Genomic DNA, 17,221 nt, shown 5'->3' with positions numbered 1-17,221 from the left:
AATTGTTATGTCATTTTTCGAAGATAATTTTATTGATTGATAAATGACGGAACAATGCATTAGTGAGAAATGGTTCTTTGCAAGAATTGGTCATTTACCAGTATGGGACACCTCCATATTGTGATGACATACTTCCCAATCTTATATTAAATTTGGATCCTTCACGCTGTCGTATTTGCGACATATAAAATACGAGAGCGTGAAGGATCTAATTTTAATTAGATTGCATACTTCCTATCAAAATAATCAATAAAATAATTAAATTAGAGTACAATTTTTATTGCTCGTCTATACCAAATTAATAAAGACACTAGGGTAATGTTTGTTTAGAGTTTATAAGTACATCATCACTGTCAAACTGTCGAATGACAGAGTAACTTCTAGAGATGAAAAAAGTACAACATTTTACCTAAACGTGAAAATATAAGGTCGTACTGGAAAAATATTGTTTTTAATGCATTAAAAGAAAAGTTCCCCAAGTTGTAATTAACAATTTTATTTACCCTGTGGGCCTATCTTTATAAACTGATGTAAACTGGTTGCAAAGCATGCTAGCCATGTCGGTTTCTTTTTAAACTATTAATAAATGTTATTTTTATACCGTGTATACATTGACCTTCTCAATATTGGCTCCCAATCCTATTTAGAATTCAATTTTTGAAGCCTTTCCTACCCTAGCCATGCTAGCCATTCGGTTTAATTTTGAACTACATTTTGAACTTGTTCTTGGGGACGTGATTTCATGTATTTTCTTACTTATAAAAGGAAATACGACTTTATAACTGAGGTATATTAATTCGTGGAGAAAGTAAATTTGTTCCGGTAGATAAGAGGTACCAATGCACACATTCCACGAAAATTGAGCCACCATAAAATCTAATGATTCCACAGAACCTTGCACATTTACCTTCTGATGGGCCAGTATTGGCTCCCAATTCTATTTGAAATTCCATTTTTAAAGCATTTAAAGCTTTTTCTCAAATGGTCTAATTTAAAATTCATGTTTTACATTTTTATGTGTGTTTTAATCTGTTAATATGGAATATATCTGAAAACAAATCATCTGTTAATTTTCCCAATCCTGTCAACTTGTTAGTCAAAGTTTTCAAATAAAAAAAAATGATAAGATTTCCATAGATAGGCTGATGTGTTTTCAAAAGTTTACATATAGTTAACACTAATTTGAACTTAAATCATGTATAAAACAAACAATGCATTAATGTTTGTGACATAATTATGATATCTTGTTTAATTTTTATGTGTTTTATCCTCATTCACAGTAGAAATAACTGATCCAGTTTTGGAAAAACATTTATAACTGTGGTAAAGTATGAACAAATTTTATTTAATTATGATACAGCAGTAATTTATTCCTGACAGCTAATCTTTCATAATTCTATCAACAATGGTATAAGTTGGGTGAATTGATTGACATTTGTATACATTACTCATCCCCATCATACAGCTCTTCCGAGCGCGGAGGAATGCAAAAAGCGGAGCAGTGTTAAGTTCACTTGGAAAGGATAAGGCCTTTAAGTATCCTTTGCACTCGTTCATAAAACATTTAATTGAAATTTCTTTTAGGTTAAAATTATAAAGGGATGATACAGCTTTAAAATGGTACAAAATTTTAACAAATCAAGAAAGATATTTTACTGATGTTGGTGTTTAAACATCAAATTGTGGATAAATTTTGTAAGCAAAACATTTAAGCAACAAGTGTGAATATTAATGCCATGTCAACGCAATTTTAAATCAAGCTAATCTGTCAAAATCATAAATCTATATTCTGTTTAATTTTCAGTCATTATCTTAACTTTATAATGAATTATGAGCATTTAAAGGGAACCCTAACCTTGTTAACAACATAATAACACTAACTTGAACATACAGAGCAAACAATGCATTGAATCAGATGTTTGTGACAAATATATAATGATATATTGTTTACTTTTTAGGTGCTTTATCCTCATTCAAGGTAGAAGTAACTGATCCAGTTTTGGAAAAACATTAGTAACTGTGGTATAGTATGAACATTAATGTTATTTAATTATGATACAGCAGTAATTTATTCAGCTAATCACTCATTATCAACAATGGTATAAGTTGGGTGAATTGATTGACATCTGTATACATTACATTCAATGATTTAGATTAGAGGTAACCTTCTCTGACACTACTGAATTAGGTTAAGCGTGGTATGGGAGGCCATCAAAAATGAATTCCTTGGTTCTCAGGCCCGCGCCCATCTGATTTCACATTGTGCAGTGCTCATTTTTATCATTAAATGAATAAATTAAAATGTTGATAGTGCGTTTATGCATTAATGTTTGTGACGTAAATATTATGATATATTGTTTACTTTTTAGGTGTTTTATCCTCATTCACGGTAGAAATAACTGATCCAGTTTTGGAAAAATTGCTAACTGTGGTAAAGTATGAACATTTATTTCCAATTATGATACATTATGATCTCATTATTCTATCAACAATGGTATAAGTTGGGTGAGTTGACTGACATATGTATACATTACATTCAAACTGTGATTTAGGTAAGAGTTAACCTTTTCTGACACTACTTTAAAAGCGGTAATGTTGATCATTTTTTTAATCGCATACAGGTGTTATTTAAAGTTTGCATATAGTTAACACTAATTTGAACTTGTACATGTATAAAGCAAACGATGCATTAATGTTTATGACATACATTGATATTTTGTTTGCTTACTTTTTAGGTTTTTCATCCTCATTCAAGGTAGAAGTAACTGATCCAGTTTTGGAAAAACAGTAATAACTGTGGTATAGTATGAACATTTATTTGATTTAATTTTAATACGGCAGTAATTTATTTAAGCTAACCTCGATACTACAATAGTAGTATAAAGTTGGTAGAATTAATTGACATCTGTATACATTACTGTTACATTCAAACTTTGATTTAAACATTAGTAACTGTGGTAAAGTATGAACATTTATTTCCAATTATGATACATTATGATCTCATTATTCTATCAACAATGGTATAAGTTGGGTGAATTGACTGACATCTGTATACATTACATTCAAACTGTGATTTAGATAAGAGTTAACCTTCTCTGACACTACTCTAAAAGCGGTGATGTTGATTGTATCTATTAACTTTTTAATCAGCTGATCCCTCTCTATTCTTTCAATAATAGTGTAAATTGATGAATTGATTGTGGATTATCTATTTAAATACAAATCTGAAGGTTGATTGACCTAAGTTTCTGGGACACTACTGCTTTTAATTAAACACAGTCTCACTGATCAATCAAAGTGAAAAGGGGAATAACTCAATTTTAACATGAAAGGGGTTGTTCCCCTTTTCACCTATACTTAAAACAAGCCAAGTTTTTAATAAATGTACAATTTATATTTCTGTTCTTAAATCATTACATTCATGTTTAACATGTTTAATTAAGCTAGAAATGCACAGAGTAATTAAATATCTTGATTATTACAAAACAGTTCCAAACACTTAAGTTAGATAAAGATGAGTGTGTTAGTAATTCTCTCTCTCTCTCTCTCTCTCTCTCTCTCTCTCTCTCTCTCTCTCTCTCTCTCTCTCTCTCTCTCTGCTGTCTGTGTATACCAATGTAAATATCTCTAATTTATCATAGAATAAATTAAAGTCATTTCCCATTTTTAATATCTTTGTAAAATCATTTACTAACCAAATTATTTTCTGTATAATATTACTTTGTGTTATACATGTACTGGTGTGTAGAATTATGTGGTCTCTTTATAGGTTTTAGATGTATGATACACAGAGAAACAGTGGATGAAGTCCAGGAAAACAAAATACATATGTGGTATAGTATTAATGAATTTTAATGTATATGGATTTTTATAACGCAGCTAATCTTTTTGTATCTTGGTCACTCAGAACCTATTGCTATCACTCGTCTGTCGTTGTGTGTCATTCATAGACATCATATTATACAGCTCTTAAATAGGTATGAGGATAGTAATCATTATGTTAGCCCTGGGGTAGGAACTGTTGTCCCGAGACCATAGGCCAAGGTCAACATCAATTTCTTACCAAGGTATTGACAAAATAACTATTGCCCTCATCCTTATTTAAGGTCTGTTTTGTGAAACAAAGGGAAAATATATCCTTGTGGTAATGTCAGGGCTAGGATAATGTCAAATTATTATCCCCAGGGACAGTCAAATACTCGTTCTGGGTTAGGGGGAAAGCCAGTCGCAGGCCACAGTCAAATACCGTATTTTCTCGACGATTAGTCGGTATTTTTTTTCTCTGAAGCAGAGCACCCGACTTATCGTCTTGTTTGACTTGTCGTAGGCTCGAGGTCAGAAAATTGTTAAAAATATCATTTAAAATCTTGGTTTTAATCATCTTGAGTTGGCTGTGTGATTGAAAATTACGTTGTTGAATTCACTGTTTATCTTTAATAATTATCATTTTCACTCATCTGTAAACACTAAAATACATAATAATAACAGTTATTAAAAAAATGGTACATTGTCTTTAATCAATTAAAAGTTTTACCGTTCAGTTTTTAGCTCACCTGAGCTGAAAGCTCAAGTGAGCTATTCTGATCACATTTTGTCCGTCGTCCGTCTGTCCGTCTGTCCGTCTGTCTGTCCGTCTGTCTGTCCGTCTGTCTGTCCGTCTGTAAACTTTTTACATTTTGAACTTCTTCTCTAAAACCGCTTATCCAATTTCAACCAAATTTGGCACAAAGCATCCTTATGTGAGGGCAAATATAAATTGCAAAAATAAAAGTCCGATCTGTATTCAAAGCGGAGAAAACCTTGAAACTGTAGAAAAAGGGGGGTGCATTTTTAAAAATCTTCTTCTCAAGAACTACTGATTCCAATTCAACGTAGTTTAGCATAAATTATCCTTATGGGAAGGAAAATATAAATTGCAAAAATTAAGTGCTAATTCTGTGTCAAATTTGAGTTATTACGAAAATAATAATAAAGGAAATGGGTATTTCAATCAGTTTAATAGCTTCGGGCTCGGCATCCGGTAATCCGGCATCCGGTAAAATGGGTAGGCAAGACTTGGTCTGGGCAAAACAAAGATTGGCAGATATTAATCTGCCAATCTCATTAAAATATCAGGATATTTGATGGACTAGTATATTTGTATTCGCTGTAAATATTGCTGCAAAATAATGCGTATTTGGAATTGACGATTGTCGATCTGCCTTGGCTTTTATTTTGCCACGGCCCGGGTTTGCATACCCATTTTACCTAGACTCGTATTCCATACATCTAAAACGAGGTTCTTTGTTTAAAGCAGCCATGACATTATAAGAAAAAGGGTCGATCTGACTATGATGAATTTGCTTGTTGTGCAACAGTTCGCGTATGAAGGGAAATTTTTGAAACATGCAAAATATATCGTTGCCGATTTTGTGAAGTAAATTGAGGCTAAATATTTCAATGCGTTGACAGTTTTCACACATGACGTTGGTGTTAGCTTGTTCCGATTTTCGTTTCGTTTTCATTATTTCTGCTTGTAACCTGGGAACAATCGTCTGTATTATTTCGTGATTTTTACGTATCAAATCAAACAGAGACTTTGGTAAATCAAACAGTTAACTGTTTACCTGCGCAAATTAAGCAAAATCTGATGTATTAAAAAATAATGAAATACAATTCATTCTACCGGTAATTCGATCGGCATTATCTTTTGCGTAATGGTAGATTAATGCAATAGGTTTTGTTGCGATGCTCGGCATTTTCTCGAGTTTATTCAATTTAAATAAAGTTTGACATTGCTGACGGAAATATGTAGGTATATACATGTATCTATATGATTCATTTCGATAAAATAAATTGTGTTCTTTATTTGTTATAGTGAATGTTTCTTGTGTTTAATTGTTTTCAATTTCTAATAACTAACCATATTTGAGTGTTAAGCTTCAAATTATAAGCAAGATACAGAGATTTGCTCACAATTCTATGTTTGTACACAGATCTTAAAAACTAAAGATTAAAAAAGTAAAAAATTTGTCAATATTTATTGAGAAAATTTTCAAAGTCTGTTCGTTCAGAAACCAACATTAACATCTTATTGTATTGTAAACTTAACATTTTTTCGTCATTATTACTCCTACTGTACATGTGATCCTTCACTGTGTTTGTGTACATTTGTATAAACTGATTTTGAACCTCAAATACCAGTGAACTGGTATTGAGTGAATAAAAGAATATAAAATCTTAGGCCATTCTTTTTTTCCATTTTAAATGCTGAATAGGAAATACCAAGTTAAAAATCATAAGCTGAATGTAATAAACTCATGTGAACAAACTATGAATCAAACCTAGGCGAACTGTGAGCTCTGTATGTTGCTTATAATTCTACAATTGACGCTGAAATTTTGGTTGAACATTAGAAAATCTCTATGAATTAGAGTATGTTAAATACTTGTACAAACAAAATAAAATAATGATACTGTGAAATCATTAGATTTCGTGGTGGCTCATTTTTCGTGGAATTCTTGGGTACCTCTCATCCACGAAATAACATCCTTCACGAATTGATGAATTAGGGTAATAAAGTCATATTCCCTTTTGTAGATATATATGAAAACACGAAATTACGTCCCCACGAATCTGTAAAATTTAAGTCATCCACGAAAATTGGCCCCCACGAAATTTAATGATTCCACAGTATTCTGTATATATCTACTCTCCTTCTCTTTATACAATAAATAATGTGAAATCTACATCAATTTTGATAGTTTTCCAGACACGAGTAAATAAAAACGACATCTTTAAAACAGTTTCCATATTTCTGACACATTTCTGTTGCGGGGATAAAGTAATTATCGCTATTCCTAAGAATATCACAGCGGAAAATTATCCTGGTTTGTACGCGAAGTAAATAACAGTCATTTAATTGTAATGGAGAAGACAAATAAAATTTTTGAATGTTTTTAATTTGAGAAATTGAGCACATTGAGGTACAATTTTCTTCTTCACATCTATACGTGTAGGGTTTTTAAAATAAAAAACAATAACTATTATTTTTTTTTAAAACAATAACTAGTAAGTACTGAGTAGTTGATGAAAAAAATGTAACTATATGCACTCATATATTTTGATCGCTTTACAAAGTGTGGGGGGGGGGGGGGGGCAGAACGAAAATATAGGGATTTGGAAGTTAACAACTTAACAGTATACCTCTACCAAATGTTTAGTTTTATATCTTGCGTAGAATTTTCTTATTCTGGTAAAAAATAGTATTTCATGAAGGTACAATGTCAAAGATTACATGTATACAAAAAAAGTGTAAAATTCGAATACTTTACAATATTTATTTTTTGTTTTTCTACCGAGGGACCATATGGCACAATATCTTTTGAACGCCCATTGTTGCTCAGGTGAGCGATGTGGCCCCATGGGCCTCTTGTTTGATATAAACACATCGTCACATGGTTCTATGTATCACTAGTAGGAAGATAACATTGCGCAGTAAGATTGAAACCAAATTTGAATGGAAGAAAATATTGCAGCAGGTCCCGGGGATGTGTTTTGAATTTAATTATTTTATTAGTAAAGAGTTGTTAGTGGAAAGTTTAAATCAGAATATTTTATGGTCAAATTCAATCTTAAAATAGGTAATCGGCAATTATCAATACTACTGTTTATACAATAGGCTGACACCGGTTGTGTTAATAATCTTGCCCTAAGGCTGAGATCTTTACGGCAATTTCACTCCCTATGTATATAAAGAGTACCGTTATAAGAGTGATTATAGTTCATTGATTAATTATTGTCCAATTCTTTGATTATTGTTAGATAACATTTTTAGGAAACGTATGTATGTCGTATATCGTCATCATCAAGTCGTACAAATGATCGATCTATTTCTAACAGTGTCTATGTAAAACAAAAGCGTGTAACTGCATTACTGGATACAAAGTAAACAAGTTTCATCAAATCATAGTAATTGCTAAGCTTTCTGCACTTGAGATCCCCCTTTGAGGTCCGACACGAGACAAGTGCATGCCTCTAACACTGGAAATTGTTAAACAAACATTGACCACACGCCGAGTCAACAGGTGGCTGGTTACGTAATGGCGAATACACTGGCGATAGTCAGTGGATAATTATTTTAATGCATTAGAATAAAATATTTCTGACGAAGTAAGTTTAGTTTTGCATAACATGCGATATCGGGAATTGTTTAAAATGCAAGCAACTTTGCAAATGTTGCCGGTATTTGAAAATATGATGCATATTAAGTATAAAGTGTAATATTATTGTTTGAATGTTAATCATTAATAATAATTAGTAGCAATATTGGGGACATCGTGGCATCATACACTGATAATGTTACTGCAGTTTTATACGCCATTTTTAAGTGATAAGATCGACGTATGGTCTGAATCGACGTATCGTAGGATTTTGTTAAAATTTTGGCTAAAAATGAGCAATTCGACTGGTCGTCCACATCGACGAGTCGTTTTGAAAATACGGTACTCAGCCAGGTTAAGGGGGAAAGCCAGTCGTAGGCCACAGTCGAATACTCAGCCAGGGTAAGGGGGAAAGCCAGTCGTAGGCCACAGTCGAATACTCAGTCAGGGTAAGGGGGAAAGCCAGTCATAGACCACAGTCAAATACTCAGCTAGGGTAAGGGGGAAAGCCAGTCATAGACCACAGTCAACGTCTCAGCCAGGGTAAGGGGGAAAGCCAGTCGTAGGCCACAGTCAAATACTCAGCCAGGGTAAGGGGGAAAGCCAGTTATAGACCACAGTCAAATACTCAGCCAGGGTAAGGGGGAAAGCCAGTCGTAGGCAACAGTCAAATACTCAGCCAGGGTAAGGGGGAAAGCCAGTCATAGGCCACAGTCAAATACTCAGCCAGGGTAAGGGGGAAAGCCAGTCGTAGGCCACAGTCAAATACTCAGCTAGGGTAAGGGGGAAAGACAGTCGTAGGCCACAGTCAAATACTCAGCCAGTAGAACCAGTTCATGTTTATTAGAGCATGTCATAGAGAGTGAGAGAGAAAGAGAGAAAGAGGAGAGAGAGGAACTTGGTGTCATAGAAAGTGGATACACGTTTATCAAAAAAGTCTGTCAATCCCTTTTTTTCCATTTGTTCTCTCTCTCTATCTCTCTCTCTCTCTCTCTCTCTCTCTCTCTCTCTCTCTCTCTCTCTCTCTTTCTCTGATAAAGCTAGCAAGTATGAAAGCAGAGAAAAGTTTTAGAAAGAAGGTAGAATGAAAGAAGAAATGAGAAACAAGGTAAGCAAGGAAATTCTGAGAGATATACAGAGAGAGATGGAAAGAAAAGAGAGACAAGGGTATCTGTTAAGTCTGAGAGAGAGAGAGAGAGGAGAGAGAATACTTGTCTGAAAAGTGTTTTAGAGAGTGAGAAAAAGATTGATAGAGAGATAAAAAGAAAAAACAAGATTACATGTTAAAGGGATAACAATCAGAGAGAGAGAGAGAGAGGGAGGGAGAGAAAGAGAGGGAGAGAGAGAGGGAGGGAGAGAAAGAGAGAGATACTTTAGCTATGAAACTAAGAGAAAAATTAGAAAGAAAAAGTTTCTGTTAAGCAGGGAAAATGGGAAAGATAAATAGAGGAAGAGAAAGAATGAGAGAGCGAGGGTACATGTTTAACAGAGAAGGCAAAGAGAGGGAGATATTGACCAAAAGTACTTGTATAGCAGAACAAAGTCTTAATAAACTAAAAGTGAATTAAGGAATGAATTCAATATTAATTAGTTTTATACGACATAAAATGGTTTGGGGCAGTTTACGCTTTATACACCGCGAAGCGGTTTATAAAAAACGTTAACTGTTTCAAACCATTTTATATCGTATAAAACTAATAAATATTGAATTCACTCCTTATAATTTGATTTATTTACTCTTCATTGTAGATAAAAACGGTCATTTGACCTTTAAAATGATGTAAAATTGTACAAAATTCAAACGTAACGTCAGGCGTATTGATACGGTTTTGACGTTTGTCTTACTATGACGTAGGCAACATTCTTTATACGATATAAAATAACTTTTTATCCAATCAGAAAGCGGGTTACAACCAGAATTAAATTATAAAGATATAAAGAGATAGAGAGAGCAAATGTACATGTCAAAAAAAAGAGCAAAATGTTTGTAGAGAAAGCTTGTGAGAGAGAAAGACACATGAGTGAGAAAACAGGATTACATGTTGAACAGAGAAAATCAGAATGAGAGAGAGAGCAAAAGAACCAGAATATGTTTATCAGAGAGAGAGAGAGAGAGACATATGTTGTCAGAGAGAGAAGGAGAAAGAGAGGAAATACTTGTCTGGAAAATGTTTTAGAGAGGTAGGAAAGGATAGACGGAAAGATTAAAAGAGAGAAAGCAGGATTACTTGTTAAACAGAGAAAATCAGTGAGAATAAGGGAGGGAGAGAGAGAGAGAAAGCAATGAAAGCAATAACAACAGTGCATGCATGTTTATCAGAAAAAATTAAATATAGTGAGATCGAGAGTAACCCAGTGTCATAGAAAGAGAATGGGTAAATGATTAAGCAGATCAATCCCTTTTCCCATTTGTTTAGCAGAGAAAGTCTCTCAACGCATTTTCTCATTTGTTCTCTGCTTACTCTCTCTCTCTCTCTCTCTCTCTTGCAAAGAAAGTAAGCATGTATGAAAGCAGAGAAATATTGAGAAAGGGATATAGAATGAAAGAAGAAATGAGAAACAAGCTATATGAGAAATTAGTACAAGCTAAGCAAGAAAAGTCTGAGAGATATACAGAGAGAGAGAATGAAAGAAAAAGACAAGGATATATGTTAAGTCAGAGAGAGAGAGAAAGAGAGAGAAAGAGAGAGAATACCTGTCTATAAGTTTAGCAATGAGACTCTCTCTCTCTCTCTCTCTCTCAGAGAAAGCAACTGTGTAAAAAGCAGATAAATTATGAGAAAGAGAGATAGAGAATGAAAGAAGGAATGAGAAGCATGAGTACAAGTTAAGCAAGACAATTCTGAGGGATATACAGAGAGAGAGAGAATTCTTGTCTGGAAAATAATCAAGAGAGTGAGAAAAGGATAGATAGAAAGAGAATAAGAGAGTGCTCCCCCTCTCTCTCTCTCTCTCTCAGACAAAGGACTGCGAACGATAGCATTGTTTAGCCGCCTAACATGTATAGAGAGAGAGAGAGAATTCTTGTCTCAAAAATGTTCTAGAGAACAGAATTGAGAGAGAGATAGAAAAAAACAAGATTACATGTTTAACAGAGAAGGTCAGAGAGAGAATAAGAGAGTGCTTTCTCTCTCTCTCTCTCTCTCTCTCTCTCTCTCTCTCTCTCTCTCTCTTATGTCAATCATATTATTTTTGGGCCATTAATTTCTTCAACAAGTTGAGTGTTTCTGTAACCAGAGCTATATTGATGAATCATTATTTATATGAATCATGATTATCTTTGTAGGAGTGATATATTATTACATTCAAGAAACATACTTTGAATGAAAACTTTTATATTAAATTTGATATTGATATGTGGAAAGAATGTGTGGTTGACTTCATTTAAAACACTTTATTTTTTCATTGAACAGATTGTGATTTTGAGACCTAGTCCCTCCACACAATGGAAACAGCAAGCACTCCATGTAAAGTACATCAGTGTTCTAAGTGTCCGGGGGGCACAGAGTACCATTGTGTATCGTGTCCATGTGATCTGTGTCCCCAGTGTAAAGAGAACCATGTAAAAGATCTCCAAACAATAGACCATGATGTTGTGTCACACCGTGATAAAATCAACTACATCCCAACACAAGAGATATGTGTGAGACATCCAAGTCATGTTTATAGCAAATACTGTGAACCGTGTCAAGTACCTGTCTGTTACCACTGCAGAAAGCATAGAAATCACCGACAATTAGTTATTACAACATCCTATAACACAAAGCAACAACAACACAGAGGAACCATTCACACCATCAGAAGTAAGGCTCTCTTTTACAGACCTGTTCTCCTGCCACGAATCAAAACTGATTTCAAAACCTGTCGCACAGAATTTTTCCTCTATCAATCAGAAATGTTAACAAAGGCCCAGACACTGAAGCATCTCATTGACTATATACAAAACGATTTCATGTGTAATGTGTTCTGTGACTTTGATTTCAAACACAGATGTTTAAAACAGGAGAAAGAAATGATCAGACATATTGTCAGCCTACAGAGATATGTATACATATATGAACAGAGGAGAGTCATCAGACCGCTACAATTCCTCTCCTCCATAAAGACAGCCCTCCCCCAGATACATCTTACACTCCACACCAGCCAGCTCTCCATGACTGAGTCACTCAACAAGGAGGATGTGTTGGAGTCACTGAGTGCAATCCAAATCACAGAGAGAGGAAACCGACGCGTAGGAAACCAGTGTCTGCTGAAACTGACGTCTGGTGCTGAGCTCCATCAATCTCTCACAGTGCCAGGTGTTGGTGATTGTTATCACATTTCCTGTGTGACATCAGACCGGGTCTGGGTCAGTGATTGGTATAACAATCTCATGTTGACAGACACAACAGGTGTCCCTCTACATCGTGTGGAGTATTCATGGAGTGGTTATGGATCACACACAGTGAACAGTGAGAGTGAACTGATTTATATAGATAGGAATTATAACATCAACAAACTGTCAAAGGATATGAAAACAACCACCACATTTATAGAGAGAACAGACTCTACATGGGAACCACGGTGTGTGTACTGGTCCCCGTCCACTGGGGATCTACTGGTCGGGATGTGTTATATACATACAGACACATACTATAAAGTATATAAAGACAAAGGCAAGGTAACCCGGTACAACCAGAGCGGACAACTAACACAAACCATACAACATGACGACACAGGGCGGGGACTGTATAGAAAACCTACCTATATAACAGAGAACAACAATGGGGATGTCGTGGTGTCTGACTGCGAGTCTGAAGCTGTAGTGGTGACAGACCGTGGAGGAAGACATCGTTTTTCCTACACAGGACATCCATCAGTATCACGACTACGGCCACGTGGAATCTGTACTGACGCGCTGTCACACATCCTGGTGTGTGATGATAGAACCAAAACAGTACAGATGTTGGACAAGGACGGTCAGTTCCTGTCACATCTACTGACAAAATCACAAGAGATGGGTGAACCACGGAGCCTGAGTTATGATGTCAACACTCACCGTCTCTGGGTCGGATCATACAACAACAAGGTGTGTGTCTACAGGTATATCACCAGACAGGACGCTCTGACAGGTAAGTCTGAGTCATTATCATTGATGTAGTATATATGTGTTAGGTATCATACAGGTTTCAATGCGATCTAAGTATTTTTTAGTTAATTTTGTTATATCACACAAGTCATATTAAATTGTTAATTCAGTTTATATCTATTTCATTGTGATTATAATTCATATATTAGTTACATATCCATGTAATTGTTATTCATTATTACATGTATGTACATGTTACCATATGTAGTTTATTACTCAATCTTATTTAAATAAAAAATTGCAAACATTATCATGGTTATGAAAACAAGTTATACAAAAGCAATTCATTTGAAGTCGTTAAACAAGTTTAATTGTTAATTACTTTAACCAGAGTAATGAATTTACTTAATCTATCTACTTTAATCAGAGTAATGATTTAACTTAATCTACTCCTTGTAACAATACAGAATTAGAACTCTATGTTTGATGTTTGTAGATCAAAGTCGTGTGATGGAGTCACTGAATGGAATCCCCACCCCAGGGACAGAAAAACCACAGCAAGGAAACCAGTGTCTGCTGAAACTGACGTCTCCCCCCGAGTTACATCACTCTCTCACACTGACAGGTGTTGATAGTTGTTTACACATTTCCTGTGTGACATCAGACCGGGTCTGGGTCAGTGATAGATACAATCTCATGTTGACAAACACAACAGGTGACCCTCTACATCGTGTGGAGTATTCATGTCGTGGTAAAGGATTACACACAGTGAACAGTGAGAGTGAACTGATTTACATAGATAGGAATTATAACATCAACAAACTGTCAAAGGATATGAAAACAACCACCACATTTATAGAGAGAACAGACTCTACATGGGAACCATGGTGTGTGTACTGGTCCCCGTCCACTGGGGATCTACTGGTCGGAATGCGTTATATACATACAAAGACAGGCAAGGTAACCCGGTACAACCAGAGTGGACAACTCACACAGACCATACAACATGACGACACAGGGCGGGAACTGTATAGTGAACCTAACTATATAACAGAGAACAACAATGGGGATGTCGTGGTGTCTTACCCTGACTATGAGTCTGGTGCTGTAGTGGTGACAGAGCGTGGAGGAAGACATCGTTTCTCCTACACAGGACCTCCATCAGGATCAGGACTACGGCCATGTGGAATCTGTACTGACGCGCTGTCACACATCCTGGTGTGTGATTATAAAACCAAAACAGTACAGATGTTGGACAAGGACGGTCAGTTCCTGTCACATCTACTGACAGAATCACTAGAGATGGGTGAACCATGGGGCCTGAGTTATGATGTCAACACTCACCGTCTCTGGGTCGGATCAGGGAACAACACTCACCGTCTCTGGGTCGGATCATACAACAAGGTGTGTGTCTACAGGTATATCACCAGACAGGACGCTTTGACAGGTAAGTCTGAGTCATTATCATTCACATTAATTAGATATAGATAACTAAGACACACAGTCCGTGTTAATTATCAGTCAATAAGATGCATGTAAGACATGTTTATCTGTGTGATTGTTTGTCAATATAAACAACTCATTGTTACAGGGTTAGCTGTATCTACCAGTCATTGGGATTCAGTGTTTATCTAAAATAAAGAGAAATTAAATATATTTCATTATAAGATGTACAGTCAGATGTCATTCTTATTAGTTAATTTATAGAACAGGTCATTGTAATTAATAAACCAGATTTTAATATAGTGACACATGTATTTGTAATTTGTTTTGTTACAAGTACATGTCAATTAAACTGATTTAATTAATTACATAACTATTAAAGTATGTGTCAGTGTAATTAGTTTGAACTTATTAGTAGATGTAGCTCTGTCTTTATTTATTTATTTTAGTTTATTTGTAGTTGTTTATGTATCACTACATAACCTGTATGATATAGATTAATTAACAACTAATTAATGCCTTGTTGTAGATGAACACACACCCCGTCCTAATGAGGAGGCCATGTTTAGCTCAACACCAGCCGTATAATGGAGATAGCTGGGATATTGACAGGTTGTAAATGTTTCTGTACAAATCTAGTCTGCTCTCAAAACCACACATGTTGTTTGTCTCTTTGTTCAACATCTGCAGCTGAAATTGAGCTGTGTATAATTCACATGGACTGTAATACTGACTCCTGTTTATTTCACACTTTGTGATCATCCAAACATGGCTGTCTGTTGCTATATGTAAAATTGAATTTATTGAAAATAGATTGCAGTCAAATCAGATCAATTAAATAATAACCAATAATTAATTGATATTATTTTAATTACTGTTTGTATTTATACTTGTGTCTTTTTTTCACCATTAGATATGAAGACTGCTATTGAATACAAACTTTGTGGATTCCTGACCATGATTTTCCATTTAAAGTATCCAACACAGTTTATGGTGGAATCAGACCAAATATTTCCTAAGGAGACGGATAACCGGTATCTTATTCCGTAATGTAACGGACCGTGTGTATAGCTGTACACAAACTTATTCAGTGATGTAACGGACCGTGTGTTTATAGCTCTACACAGACTTATTCCGTGATGTAACGGACCGTGTGTTTATAGCTCTACGCAGACATATTCAGTGATGTAACGGACCGTGTGTTTATAGCTCTACACAGACTTATTCCGTGATGTAACGGACCGTGTGTTTATAGCTCTACACAAACTTATTCCGTGATGTAACGGACCGAGTGTTTATAGCTCTACACAAACTTATTCCGTGATGTAACGGACCGAGTGTTTATAGCTCTACACAAACTTATTCCGTGATGTAACGGACCGTGTGTTTATAGCTCTACACAAACTTATTCCGTGATGTAACGGACCGAGTGTTTATAGCTCTACACAAACTTATTCCGTGATGTAACGGACCACGTGTTTGTAGCTCTACACAGACATATTCAGTGATGTAACGGACCGTGTGTTTATAGCTCTATACAGACTTATTCCGTGATGTAACGGACCGAGTGTTTATAGCTCTACACAAACTTATTCCGTGATGTAACGGACCACGTGTTTGTAGCTCTACACAGACATATTCAGTGATGTAACGGACCGTGTGTTTATAGCTCTATACAGACTTATTCAGTGATGTAACGGACCGTGTGTTTATAGCTCTACACAGACATATTCAGTGATGTAACGGACCATGTGTTTATAGCTCTACACAGACTTATTGAGTGATGTAACGGACCGTGTGTTTATAGCTCTACACAGACATATTCAGTGATGTAACGTACTGTGTGTATATATTTATTCAATGATGTAACAGAATGTGTGTTTATAGCTCTACACATTTTTGCATATCATGTTTTGGGGGTTTTCCGCCCAAGTAATCTCACTTATGATTCACATTTGATGTATATGAAAGTGAATAAAATACATCTAACAATCCATATAGTTATATCTCTTTATTAGTCAGACTCTGTGCAGTTTACAAAAGAACAGGGAAACAATAATGGATCAAAATAATTTTCTGAGCATTGTGTATCTCCCTCAATATGCATGTTATAAAGAAAATGATTTGATATTAAAAGGGGCACAACTCCACCTAAATCTATCATATCAAACTTTACTTCAATCATGCATGTCTATACTTTTTGTATCAACAATAAGATTATAAATTGAAATGCGCAAGCACTCACAAAAATATTGGAATTTGTAATTACTAGTACTGGTATTGTGCACATTTACAGATTATATGTTCTAAAAACCTACAAGGCTTTACGTAATTCCGTGAAGCGGTTTGCGAGGAGTTGCGCTTAGAAACTGTTCATTATGCACTATATCAATTATAAATTAATGAAGTCGAATGTTTGTGGTTATATAAGAAATCATTCTTTGAGTATTATGAGGTGATAATTTTGGTCAGGGCGTGATCAAATCCAATAAAGCCCGAAGGGCTTTATGATAGATATGATCACGCCCAGACCAAAATTATCACCTCATAATATTCAAACAATGATTCC

General features: G+C 35.1%; 2 protein-coding genes across 9 annotated transcripts in view; both read left to right on the top strand.

Moving 5' to 3' along the window:
- The window catches only part of LOC105332837 (uncharacterized), a 302,923-nt gene that overhangs the window by 108,495 nt on the left and 177,207 nt on the right, over window positions 1-17,221 (top strand). The gene's annotated exons all lie outside the window — the stretch shown is intronic.
- Window positions 1,259-16,646, top strand: LOC117680564 (uncharacterized). 4 transcript variants are annotated; one of them, XM_066073575.1, is made up of 8 exons: window positions 2,004-2,022; window positions 2,370-2,431; window positions 2,736-2,799; window positions 3,770-3,833; window positions 11,555-13,252; window positions 13,706-14,656; window positions 15,182-15,264; window positions 15,566-16,646. In XM_066073575.1, the coding sequence occupies exons 5-7, from the start codon at window positions 11,587-11,589 to the stop codon at window positions 15,238-15,240; spliced, it is 2,676 nt and encodes an 891-aa protein (XP_065929647.1). In that variant the 5' UTR covers window positions 2,004-2,022; window positions 2,370-2,431; window positions 2,736-2,799; window positions 3,770-3,833; window positions 11,555-11,586; the 3' UTR covers window positions 15,241-15,264; window positions 15,566-16,646. The 4 variants fall into 4 exon arrangements, with proteins under 4 accessions (XP_065929646.1, XP_065929649.1, XP_065929648.1 ...); XM_066073574.1 differs by lacking the exons at window positions 2,004-2,022; window positions 2,370-2,431 and adding an exon at window positions 1,259-1,323; XM_066073576.1 differs by lacking the exon at window positions 2,370-2,431 and having other exon boundaries at window positions 1,987-2,022.

Source organism: Magallana gigas, chromosome 10 (genome assembly GCF_963853765.1).
Source record: "Magallana gigas chromosome 10, xbMagGiga1.1, whole genome shotgun sequence".
Taxonomy (NCBI): Eukaryota; Metazoa; Mollusca; class Bivalvia; order Ostreida; family Ostreidae; genus Magallana; species Magallana gigas.
The sequence above is the reverse complement of the archived record's forward strand: the minus strand, read 5'-3'. Positions and strand labels throughout refer to the sequence as shown.

Bases quoted from the DNA above. Each gene is read 5' to 3' on its own strand.
- LOC117680564 (XM_066073577.1), top strand. From the start codon at position 11,587: ATGGAAACAGCAAGCACTCCATGTAAAGTACATCAGTGTTCTAAGTGT. The intron at 13,253-13,705 runs GTAAGTCTGAGT...TGATGTTTGTAG, and splicing joins CAGACAGGACGCTCTGACAG to ATCAAAGTCGTGTGATGGAG. The intron at 14,657-15,181 runs GTAAGTCTGAGT...GCCTTGTTGTAG, and splicing joins CAGACAGGACGCTTTGACAG to ATGAACACACACCCCGTCCT.